General features: G+C 47.6%; 1 protein-coding gene across 1 annotated transcript; it reads right to left on the bottom strand.

The window, feature by feature from the left end:
- Positions 1-7003: 7003 nt before the first annotated feature.
- On the bottom strand, positions 7004-10452 carry LOC149340210 (uncharacterized). The gene has a single exon (XM_089548977.1). The coding sequence runs from the start codon at positions 10390-10392 to the stop codon at positions 7378-7380; it is 3015 nt and encodes a 1004-aa protein (XP_089405103.1). The 5' UTR covers positions 10393-10452; the 3' UTR covers positions 7004-7377.
- Positions 10453-12729: the final 2277 nt, after the last annotated feature.

Genomic DNA, 12729 nt, shown 5'->3' with positions numbered 1-12729 from the left:
AAGTTTGAAGCTTCAGCTGAGGCTGACATCTACTTTGCATTAAATCTTGTCATGCCTTGTCGTTTTCCATCTTGTGTCTTGAAACTGGAGGGCATACTTAAGTTGTGCCTTAAGGGCATGGCGCGATAAACATAATGTGTAAACGCCCATATATGCAGCATTCTTTATTTCCTAATTTAATTTCATCGATCCCTGGGAGTTACCATACCACTCCGGACGCACTGCTGCAGCGGTTAAGGGATGCGCCACTGCCCTGCAACGGCAGGTGCTGCCACAGGTGGGACTTTTGTGCCCCAGGTTGCTCTACCCGTGCAACCTCTCGCGAAAAATCAATAATTTAACTTCAACCTGATACATTAGTCAGTTTGCTCACAATCTGGTGGCCAGGTTGTGAAGACCTAGGTGACCCGCTTAGGTTGGTTCTCTCGAGATTTTTCGCTCACTCCGCTACCGCAGCCGACGACGACATCAAAGCCAGGTTTTCAGCTGACCGGGACCCTTAACGCCAAGGCGTTAAAACTGAAAAGTTTCTCGTCTGCACAGGTCATGGAAACGACCAACTGCAATGTTTTTGCAAAGCAGCATTTCTAGGGAAGCCAATAAATAATACTGATAGTTTAACATCAAACATCGTCTGTTCTGTGAGAGGCCTGATCTCTAGACTCAGTGCCACTGTGTCGTATTTTTTTTTCCGGGAGCAGCATAACTGCAGTTGTCAAACAATTCCTTACCTCCAAAAACAAGCGAAGAGCACAGTCACTGGAAAGTACGTATTTAGATTGATTTGTAGTTGCTGAGCCCCCACTTCTGTTTTATGTTTTGTAGCCTACATTTTGTCTAATTTCACTTGTCGTTATGTTAATAGTAACGGCAACAGAAAAAATTAAATTCACAGCCGGTTCGGCTCTCCTTTGCCCCTCCAGTGAATAATTAATAATGCGGCGAATACTACAAACTTTACTCACTCTACGAAAATCAGCTACCAAGTTTTATTCCTCTGTGATGCCTACAAAAGCCGATCGCTCGTCTCGTAAAGCGTTGTCAGCAAACAATATTACTGTGCTACACTGCCCATCTCTCATTACTATAAAGTGTTTTTTGTTCATTTTTTATTACACCTAGCCTTTAAACTGAAATCGACGCATTGCTCATTGAATTATCTTACAAAACAAAATGGCAATAAAAAGTATGCCATCGTCAGCGGTGCATTTGAACGCAGTGCGCATTGAACGCAGTGCGCAGGTCTTGTATTGAATAGTCAGCTCCGCGTTTGTGTGAGCACGCGTCGGAAAAGGGGGAAACAATTAACTCCCCTAGTAACACTGATAAGAGTTGTGCATTATATGGAGAGTTTACAAAGCGCAATGTATTTCAGGTGTGTCAGAAACTGCGACACGAATTTGCAGCGTGTGGCGCCATTTGTCTCCATCAGCTATTGCTATAATGAGATAGATGCATTCTGCCACACGGCCTCAGGCAGCCATGGATCTCTGACTGTATAACACATAGAGCAGACTACATCTAACACCAATAGAGGCTCATGCATTTGTGGAGCATCTTTTAGAGCTTTGTACCGCACTCAAGTTACCGGCAACGGTAAAAAAATCGGCCAAATTCGATGCAGCGGTGCGGGGTACCGGCTTAGGAAACAGAGCCAGCTTTTTAGTTGGTGAATTCTTCGGCCAGAAGCAGCCAGCAGTTAACTCCAGAGTGTAACCAGCTTAGGCTAGTGCACTTCCTCGAATAGTTCGGCGCAGGAAACAAAAGCCGCGACAAGCACTACGCGCCGAACGCGCACAATTCGTTAGTCAGTATGGCACAGCATTCAGCTGAAATGCACCGAACACCGACTGCCCTTGTCACCCATAAGCCTCAAAACGACGCCACCGATCTTTACTGCCGGCGTGGTCACGTTTACAGCCGATCGTAAGGTGAGGTCGGCGGAGGGCTAATGGCATAAATATGTACGCCTTGCGTAGGCGTCGGGCATGAAATGCTGGCGAGGCGCACAGGAACAAATGACTGCTGCATGCGGAAAACTGCGGTCAGTTTATCATTTCACGAAATGAAAACGAGCTGTGCATTAAATGTGCCATTTCCTCAACGCGTCCGCATTCGGGAGCCCCTCCCTGTCGGGCAATATTGTGCAGTAAGGTGGAGGGCATGCAATAAGTTAGCGCCGCTGTGAGCAAGGTTTCTTTTTTTTTCTGATTTATTCTCTCTGTGGTCCAGTTACATCTACGCGTGTCATTTTTGTTAGCGAAAACAAAAATTATGACGATAAGTTGCTTTACATGGTTACTGCGCGATTGCAATAAGTCTCGGCAGCGCTTCTGGGCATTGTTTTCTGCTGCGCTCAATTTAAGTTGCAAGCATATCAGAGATAAACAAATGACATGCTGCGGGGAACGCCAATGCGGCCACGATTTATGTCCAAAGTTATTTGCAAGCAAAGGTTGTGAAACTTCCCTCCCTTCGGAATGCAATATTGTCACGTTGTAGTGACGGCAGTCCAGCGGTCAGGAAGACACCAGAAATACTTGCAAATGAAGCTCTTTATTTGGGCTGACTTGCGCCCGCAAAAGAACTGACTCACTCGCTGGCGGCGTAAGCAACAAGCGTGCTCGTCAATCGTCGAACTACGAATGCCCGCTGCTCGTGGCATCGTTCAATTTAAAGCCGGCTAGGAAACTTCGAGATAACAGGTCGAGATCATCTAGAGTAATCTAGAAACACGTAGGCGAAGCTGTTCATGGCTGTGAACAATCGAGATTAGTCCGGTCGCTTCTCGCGTCAGGAACAAAAATGATAACACCCCTTTTCTGCGGCCTTGCGCGAACGAACGGACGCTACAATGATACGTGGCATTACCCCCCTCGCAAAGAAGCATCGTCTCGATGCTTTAAAATGAAAATAAATGCGGAGAATGCGAACTTCGAGTCCTTTAGCGTTCGTAATAAGGTTTAAGGGCAGCGGTAAAAGCTTCAAGTCTGGCTGTGTCGTCGTCGTCGTAGTTGTCGTCATCGTCGTAGTTGTCGTCGTAGTTGTCGTCGTCGTCGTAGGGGTTCGTCGTCATAGTGGTCGTCGTCGTCGTAGTGGTCGTCGTCGTCGTAGTGGTCGTCGTCGTCGTAGTGGTCGTCGTCGTCGTAGTGGTCGTCGTCGTCGTAGTGGTCGTCGTCGTCGTAGGGGCCGTCGTCGTAGGGGCCGTCGTCGTAGTGGAGGCATAGCCTTGTGTTTTCGTCGATGGACGGTTTTAGTTCTTGCGCTCAGAAGCAACCTCACCTCCAGAGGCTGCTTTATTCAGTTTAACCTTCGGGGGCCGGGGGAGCGTCCGCGCACTGCGTAGCCTCGGCTAGGAGATACATAGCGCGGTGACGATGGCGACGGAGAACGAGATAGGCGGCTCGGCGATGGGCATTCTTCCCGACGCAAGAACTCTTCGATTGCGGCTGGTCGCAGGCCAGGTCGGGGTCGTGGGGCGTCGTAAGAAAATCCTCGGATGCCCATTCTCCTGTATGGGCAGTACCGGAGAATGTCACCGGCTTCTCCGCAGTGGAAGCATAGTTGGCGGCGCTGGTCGGGTGTTCTCCACTCGTCGCATTTCTTCGGCCGTGTGCGGCGCTCGTAGGACGGGCGAGATGGGGCGAGAAGGCGGCGCTCCAGCGCAGCTGGCTAAGGGCGATAGGGGCTTGGGTCCCGTCGTCGAGGTGCAGGACGGCGCACTGCTGCGGCGTAAGTCATGGCTGGAGGCTCCAGAGGCTGTGTGGTAGACTGGAGTCAGTTCCTCCGGTGAATAACTGAAAGGGCTGGCATCACGACTTGCAGGGGTTGTCCGGTACCTGGAAGGCTACCCAGCACCTCCACCAGATGTCACGTTGTAGTGACGGCAGTCCAGCGGTCAGGAAGACACCAGAAATACTTGCAAATGAAGCTCTTTATTTGGGCTGACTTGCGCCCGCAAAAGAACTGACTCACTCGCTGGCGGCGTAAGCAACAAGCGTGCTCGTCAATCGTCGAACTACGAATGCCCGCTGCTCGTGGCATCGTTCAATTTAAAGCCGGCTAGGAAACTTCGAGATAACAGGTCGAGATCATCTAGAGTAATCTAGAAACACGTAGGCGAAGCTGTTCATGGCTGTGAACAATCGAGATTAGTCCGCTCGCTTCTCGCGTCAGGAACAAAAATGATAACACCCCTTTTCTGCGGCCTTGCGCGAACGAACGGACGCTACAATGATACGTGGCAATATGAATTTTCACAAAGCTTGCTTTTGGTGTCGTTGGGTATATATAGCTATGTCCTTGATATCAGTACTGTGTTGAAGTTAGTGATGCCAAGTTTTATTAGGAATAACAACTCATGTCAAACAAGTATAAGGCTCGAGATGGCTACTACCATATTTTCTACCCTAATAACGGGCGCAAGCAAATGCCCTATCCCATATGGTGAAAATCGGTATCCACATGTAAAGCCATCCCCACTCCTTCACAATGCGCCGACCCAATAACCGTCGGGTCCCCTTTCTCCCGGCAACGCCAGAGAATTTTTTACTCTCATAGACACCAGTAGAGAACTTCAGGAGGTTGATTAGGTCTTGATAACGAACACTGGGCCAATGGTCCAAAGATTCCTTCAGCAGCGAGCAACTGAGGTGTCAACAGTGCAGGCTCTGGCTTGAGAGAGAGAAAGAGGAAGAGGTATAGGCAAGGTAGGGGCGTTACTCAGAATGGCGCCATTCTGTCGTAGGCTACAACAACAACAACAACTCAGAATGGTGCTGCGGTTGGCTACCTAGCATGGGTAGCCAGTTGAGAGATGAATACAGCAGAGCACAGCGCAAACAATACTGATGTGACTGCTTTTTGTGCCGTCACTTTTGTGCTGCGAAGCTCGCTCTAGAGGGAGCACTCGCGCACCCAAGAAAAGCACGTTTGAATGCTGGAATGTAGAAACTGACAGCGCCGAATGACGGACTCCCACTTCCATACTCGCAGTACGCTTTAAAAGAGTGCACACTAAACATTTAAATACCTGGCCCGAACTAACACAAAGGTAAAGTGTAAAAGAAGCTCTCACGAGCTTGAAATCTCACTGTTTAAATGCAACCCTTTAAAAAGAGGTGATTTTGTTTTCTTTCCAAAGATTCTTTTCGGGATCAATGGGTAATGTTTTCCATGGGCTCAGAGAACCATAAATCGCAACTAGTTCTTGCTTGGCTTTGAGTAAGCGCTTTCCACTAGGTACCCGTTTGGACTCGAGATATATCATTTTGCACACCTAGTTTCTTCCAAAATGTGCCGTGCTGATTTTATCAGCAGTCTGGGTCGAAATTTCAACGGATTTTGCAACATTGATCGATCGCGATTTCGAACGTTCGAAGAAAAAAGACCGCAGACTATTTCGTCGCGTCGAGAATTCGCACCTGGTGCTCTACGCTGTGAATATTTAGAGGGAAAAATAAAGTAATCTGGAACCATTCCTGAAACGAGGTCTAGAAAGGGAAAGCGTCAGGAATACGGCCATTTATTTTAAGTCCTCTGACGCAAGGCGCAACAGGGGCACAAGAATCTCTCGATGCCTCCCCAGAGCCTCAGAGCGTCAAGTACGGTGTTCACTGAGTACGAAGATGAAGACAAAGCACGTCGGCTTCATTGTTGGTTATTGTTGGTTTGCTCAATAACTTTACCAGTACCGAAGAATACACCAAGGCTTGGTACGATTTTTGATGCTTTCTTTCTCCGCACACTGCTTCTGAACGCTGCTGTTTCTGGTGTGCAGAGGGAAGAAACCGTCAGTTTTTCACATCAATCCAACGATTTCACCAACAGAGCGGACATTCAGGAAAGGAAGGAAGTCGTGCTGCGGACGGGATCGAGATTTCCACGCTGCGCGATAACTACATGACAAATAAGTTGCGTACGGTCATTACGCTGTTTAGGAGTTGTGTTTACTTGTGATTCAAATTAAATATCTTGTACGTTCACCTTAGTCAGCCAGGACAAAAAAAAAACAAAAAACAAATTCACTCCCAGCTCCTTAAGCTTCCTTCGGGGAAGATATGCTCAGGAAAAGCTTTGAGGGAAGGTATATTTAGAGCCCAGCTCTTAGGCGGCCCTTTCCTGCAGTCCGCGTCGTATTCGTTGGCGTCGGCGTAGTCTGCGTAACATGCCACGTGACAACCGTGGCAGGTGTTAGCAGAGCGAAAGGCCTCCTGCAACGGCGAGAACGGAGGAATGGACAATTGGAAGGTGAGAAGGTGGCCGAAGGTCAGCATATCGCAAAACTGAAATGCGTGAAGAGCTGCGTTGAAATTTCGCATTACCGACTATCGTAATCGTGTGTCAATTTTTTCAAACTAAGCCATAAAGAATGTAACCACTTGACTCATATTTTGAGTAATCGATTATTACACTCCTAATTTTAGGAATCTTTACATTACCGATGCCTTTGCATTTTGATGTCAGTGCAGGACACTGCTTAGCAAAAGCAGATGGGAATAAGAGCAGCCTGCACTCCTCTATGGAGAGCTCCCAGCACTTTGTCGTGTCTGACCGGCACCAAAGGAGCCGCTTTTATTCTTTTTCTGGTGTATGTTTCTCCGGAAAATCTTTTCTGTAATGGCAGAACTTTTCTTCTGTCAACAGAACATCTTGAAGCAGACAAAGAGGAAGTTGAGAACAGCCAGCTTCGAGATAATAGGTGGCCTTTCGCTTTGCACACCAACGTCTGAATCGGCTGGCTTGGCACATCCGTATGTGTCGTCAGCTTATCTATGACATGCCGTCGTCAGAAAGCCGACGCACCAAAGAGAGCTCCGCAAGCCTTTTGTCCCATTTTTGTGTCAACAGGGTATAATGGGGCTCTGGACGTCGCTTTTGTTGATTTTATTAGCTCTATTCTTTCGGATTGTCTGTGCAGTGTGAAGATTTCCTGAAATTGAATTCTTTTTGACAAATGTCGAGGAAACTGTAGCGGCGGGTGCCGCCCATGTACACGAACTGCTAGCAACCAAACAAATCCCGCTTTATTGCCACATACAGTCATATATATACACATAGCGACACTGGTGCCTCTAGCGGCAGGTGATTCCCAAAACGGAACCGAAACCACATATACAACATATTCCCTTCCTTATAAAAAGAACAGCTACATGGGTTAGTGATTTAGTAGTGTTAGTACGTTAGTGCTCTTTTACAGAAGTATATTTACAGTAACAACAATGTGCTTGTCTTATGCACTTCATACAAAAATATAAAACAAAAAGAGGAAAACAAGATACAACTCCATTTATGTCCCTATTTCACAACGTCAGCAAACTCAACACTCGTGCAGATTGTGACAGGTTCATGTTCACTGCAAAACGTGTCTTGCTGTACTTAGTGTCCATAGCGGTCTGGAGGTCGTCTATTCCTTGATGGCTGTACCCTACGCTGAGGTCCCGATGCTTCTGAGAAACCACTGGCGGCAGGCGAAGTCTCTTCCGGCTCACAGCCGGTCACTGGTGGCATAGGCGGCTGCTTCGCAGCAGCCACAGCTGAAGTTCCGGTTGGCGCTTCTGAAACGGGTCTCTCCAAAGTAGGCGGTGAGCTGCTTTCCCTAGCGGTGTCATTTGTATCACTCCTTTCCCCCCACCCACAGAGAGATGCAGAAGCTCGTGGCATCCTTGACAACTTTGAAGCGTTCCATGTTTTTCCATCATCAAGTTGGAAAGACGATTGCCCCTGCTTTCTTATCACTTTTCTTGGGCGGCTAAAGGCCAGATCACCTTTAAAAGCAGTTGTCGGTTTGCGTACTCGTACAAGGTCACTAACATCCACTTTGGTTTCCCTTGCGGCCCTGCGAGCGTCTGTGTATAGTTTACTGGATAGCTGCTTTTGCTTCACCCGTTCGCGTAGGCGGTGGAGCTCTGAACTAGGGTTGGTTGCAAATATTGCTGACGGATACCCAACGACATCGAGCCGAGTCCTTGGCAGACGTCCATGCAGGAGAAGTGCTGGGGCAACTGCAGTTGTGGCATGCGGCGTACAACGGTAAATGCCCAAGTATTCTGTTACCGTTTGGCGTAAGGGACGCTGCTCGAGTGTAGCCACTTGAACAAAGCTTTTAAAAACTCTGTTGAACCGTTCTACCTGTCCGTTTGCTTGCGGGTAGTATACGGATGAATGCCGCAAGCGGATGCCGCGATCCTGCAGAAAAGCTTGGAACTCTCGAGATGAAAACTGTGGCCCGTTATCGCAAACAATTTCCTCAGGGTAACCTTCACGTGCGAACACTGACAGCAAGAAGCCTGTTACTGTGCGTGTTGTGGCTTGGTTGCAAAAGTATACTTCGGGCCACTTAGAAAAGTAGTCGACCAGCGTGATCGCATATCGACAATCGTGTGGTTCTCTCTCAAATGGGCCAACAATGTCCATGCCGAGCTTTAGCCACGGTTCCTTTGGTAAGGGGACCGGGTTCAATGGTGCAGTCATAACCTTCGTGCTCTTGTCCGCTGCCTGGCATATACTACACGTTTGAATAGCTAGCTCGACTTGCCTGTCCATGGCTGGCCACCAAAATTTTTCTCGCAGACGTGCTTTCGTTCGTACAATTCCAGGGTGAGCCTCATGAGCAGCGGTAATTATCCGCGCTGTAAGTGATGCGGGAACCACAAGGCGTTCCCCACGCAAAATCAAATTGTCCACCACTGACAGTTCATCGCGAAGCTTGAAGAAAGGTTGAAGCTCACCCGGCAGAGATTTTTGCGCAGGCCAGGACGATTCAATGTAGGCCTTGATTCGTTGCAGTGTGCTGTCTTCCGACTGGGCCTGTTCAAACTCTTCCCTGGTAATGCAAGAAGAAATAAGGGCAACTGATACAGTTTCATCTGGTAAAGTCTCTTCTTCCTGAGTCTCTTCTTCGCCAACTAATTCCTTTGGGAGGTTAATATCCTGCACGGCTTTCGTCGGGTCAGGGCGCTGTTCCCTTCGAGAATTAGAAGTTAGCGTCGTTTCAAGGCATTGAAGAGATGACCCATCAATCTGTAGACCGAGGGCCTTGATGGCATCGATACCCAAGAGTGAGGTGCCTTTTTCAACGACGTAGAAAAGAAGGCTTGTTGTGCTAGCTTTGTACGTAACGTCAGCGAAGAAACAGCCACGAACCGGAATTGGCTGTTTTGAATAGTCCAGTAACCGAACAGTCGGGGCCAAAAGTACTTGGCCTTCAAAATACTGCTTAAAAAGATCGTGTGCAACAATGGAAACTGACGACCCAGAATCTACAAGGAAAGTTATGTCCGCACGGCCAATCGAAACTGTGACGTGAACAGCGGAGCGAGCGGCCGACGTCACAGCCAGAATGCTCAAAACTTCCTCGCTCGGAGAATCTTGGCTGTCTACCTCACGCACCGGAGCGGAGCCTCGTTTCTGGCAAACATAGCGGAAGTGACCCATGACACCGCAATGGTGACAACGCTTGCTTTTGGCTGGACAGCGAACTGATGCTGCATTGTGCTGGGATGAACCGCAGCGGTAACAATGAGACTGGCGGTTGTGCGCCCGCTTCGAGCTCTCGTCGGATTCTGGTGTACGCGTAGGCGTATTTCCACGAGTATTTATGCGTCCAACATCTACAGAAGGAAATTCTTGCAGATCATTGTACGCCTGCTCAAACTGCCTTGCCAGTAGTACTGCTCTAGCGAACGAGAGAGACGATCCTTCAAGCAGAAGACGCTCGCGTAAGCTTCGAGACGAAATACCCGCAACGAACTGGTCACGCAGCGAATCTTCTTCGACAGGAAAAGAGCATGTAGCAGAAAGCTCCCGCAATGCTGTGATGTACTCATTCACTGATTCACCAGCTTGCTGAACTCGCCTACTGAAACGATGCCGTTCGGCAACAACATTGCTTGTTGCCGAAAAATGAGCGTGCAGAGCGGTAACTGCGATATCGTACGACGATACTTCAGGCCTTGTGTCGCCTGTGCCCTTGCTATCTTCCGACGCTTTATCAGTAGCAGTTTGCTCACCGAGCTTGGCGTTGTCCAACGATGGAAGTGGTAATGTGTAAAATATGCGCTGACCTTCTACGCCGAGGCTGTGAAGAAGTAGTGCTTTGCGACGATCCGGCGTGCAGTCAGAGGCCCCCGAAGCAAGCAGGTAGTTCTCGAAGATGCGGAACCATTGCGGCCACGCAACAGCAGGCCGACCAGGCACAGGCAGGAACGGGGGCGGCGGCGCGATTCCAGAAATGCTCATGGCGCCGGAAAGCAAGCGGCGAAAGTCACGCCCCCCGAAATGATCCCGTCCTCGTCGCCAATGTTGTAGCGGCGGGTGCCGCCCAAGTACACGAACTGCTAGCAACCAAACAAATCCCGCTTTATTGCCACATACAGTCATATATATACACATAGCGACACTGGTGCCTCTAGCGGCAGGTGATTCCCAAAACGGAACCGAAACCACATATACAACAGAAACGATGCCTTCTGGGTAGCCTGATTCTTGAAGTCATTTCTTATCACTAACCTGTTTTACCTGGTACAAGTCGTAGGGCAAGATTTCGTGTATTGGCGTGAACCTTAAATATTGCTCGTGCAGTGGACAAGGAACCTCCGGAGAAAATTTAGTGAAGGAAGTAATTTCTTACTGTTCTTTCTTAACTGAATTGACCCATTGAAACGTATATGTATATAATTATACGTTTCCAACCCTGCACACATTTGTCTCCTATGCCACTCTCGCTGATTGCTTCTGCGCTGCTCATGTGGCAGATAGCAAGTGTTACAAATTACGCTGGTGACGTGATGCGCGTGATGCGAGAGTGTTTTCTCCTCTCGTGACTTTCCGCTGAGTCCCACGCCGAGCCCTTAAGTGCGTTGTTGGTAGGGAAGGCTACTCGCTGCCGTATCAAACCATCTTGATGCAGTTGCTTGTCGTTGCTTGACTTTCAAGTGTTCCTGGTTGCGTCAAGTCTCGAAGTTACTTTACATATTTGTCAGCCACGAGTACGCATGGCTGCCGCTTTATGGTAACTATTTACGCGAAATGGAGTCAACTTTTGCAGAGTCCGCAAATTCTTGCACCTGAGTTTCAGTTTTCAGAAGGCAGAATCATTTCACGTTCCTTTTACATTGTTTTGTTTGTAATGTAATACATAAACGTATTTTCGGGGCTTTCTCTCTTAGGTTACATGGCGCGCATATGCTACGATAAAAGACTAATTTACTAACCATTAGTTTGCTTCCTCTTGCGCCAAAGCTTTGAGAGCACAACTGGCAGGCTAATTAATTAATTGATTTGCGTTAGGATTAGTGTAGAAGAGGAAGTTCATCGGATAACGAAACCTAAATATACAGCATTGCAGTACAGTGATTTTTGTTGTCAATCGAATTCATTACAACACGGATAGAACAGTTCGCTGGACCTGTAAAGAACGCCGTCGTGTTACGAAGGGTGGCTAACTATATGCTCTGTAGCGCGCTAATGATTGCCTTACTGGCGTCCGCGTAACGGCTTTCATGGCTAGCGTTTACAAGCGCTGTTCCGAACTGCAGAGCTCATCAAATAAAATTTTTGTGTAAAATTATGACGGAAATGATTAAATTAAAGCACATGAAAGGAATGAATATTTCGCGTCTCTTGCCTCCGTTCAAAAAACAATTACTTTCAATCAAATATCATTCATTCCAGCGATGCATACCTTCGTCCGCAATGCCAAAGCTATAAAAAGAAAGCGTCTTCGCTACAGCTCATTGAATTCCTTTTAAAATATACAACACTATTTTCCCATAATATAAAGAGCGTGTTGAGTGCTGACAATATTATCTATTGAACTATGTAGAGACAGTAGCAATATTTCTCGCAGAAGAAAGATCTTCAGCCACAAGGAAGATAGAAGAGCCTGCGACAGCAAACAAAACAAAAGAAAACATCTGAATCTGCTCTAGTGACATCGAACTCTGCAAAGGCAACAAAATCAAAGGTCAGGCATTTTGTCACTCTACGAGCCAGCAGCAAGACACAAAAAAGACAAAGCTACATTCACGCCAGGCTTCGCAGATTTTGAAACGCTTCTGAATCGTAAAAAAAAACGCTACTTCAATATTTGTCTTAAAGTGGAGCAACAAAGTTGCCAATTGGATTTCTGCAAACGCATTTCCTCACCGCAGAGCAAAGACCAAATGGCAAGTGAGGCAATAACGCAATCGACGACCAAGAGAAGCTGCTGCGAAGAGAAACTCAGGCGTTGTGAACATAAATAACGTTCAAACAACTTTGAAGCAGCTCCACGAAAGACATAAAGAAAAGGCGTGTGCTTTCTACACGACTGGCTCGCCACACATGAGGCAAAAATAACTGAAGGATGGGAGGTGGCAACATCCACGAGAATTGACGTTAATTTCATCAGTCCGTGCAACAACCTCCAAGGACAGCACGCTTGGCGCGCTCTAAAAAAGACGCTGTTTCTCATTTAAGAAACACATGTATTTCTTTTTCGGCGCTACCTCGTAGATGTTGGAAACCATCGGCTAGAGTTTACGTGCCATGGCCTGGGCCAAGCGAATTCTTATAGCCATGTGCAAAGGAGCCATTTTAATGCACAAAATTTTCTTATTGCATGGTGAATTGACGGCACAGCAATTTATTTCTGTACCGACCGCGAAGATCTATCTTTACAATTTGAATTTTTTTCAAGAAAGGAAAAACACATCAATATCGCTTAAAAATGTTGTCTCCGAATCAATC

Source organism: Amblyomma mixtum, chromosome 6 (genome assembly GCF_055824585.1).
Source record: "Amblyomma mixtum isolate Tamu chromosome 6, ASM5582458v1, whole genome shotgun sequence".
Lineage (NCBI taxonomy): Eukaryota > Metazoa > Arthropoda > Arachnida > Ixodida > Ixodidae > Amblyomma > Amblyomma mixtum.
The sequence above is the reverse complement of the archived record's forward strand: the minus strand, read 5'-3'. Positions and strand labels throughout refer to the sequence as shown.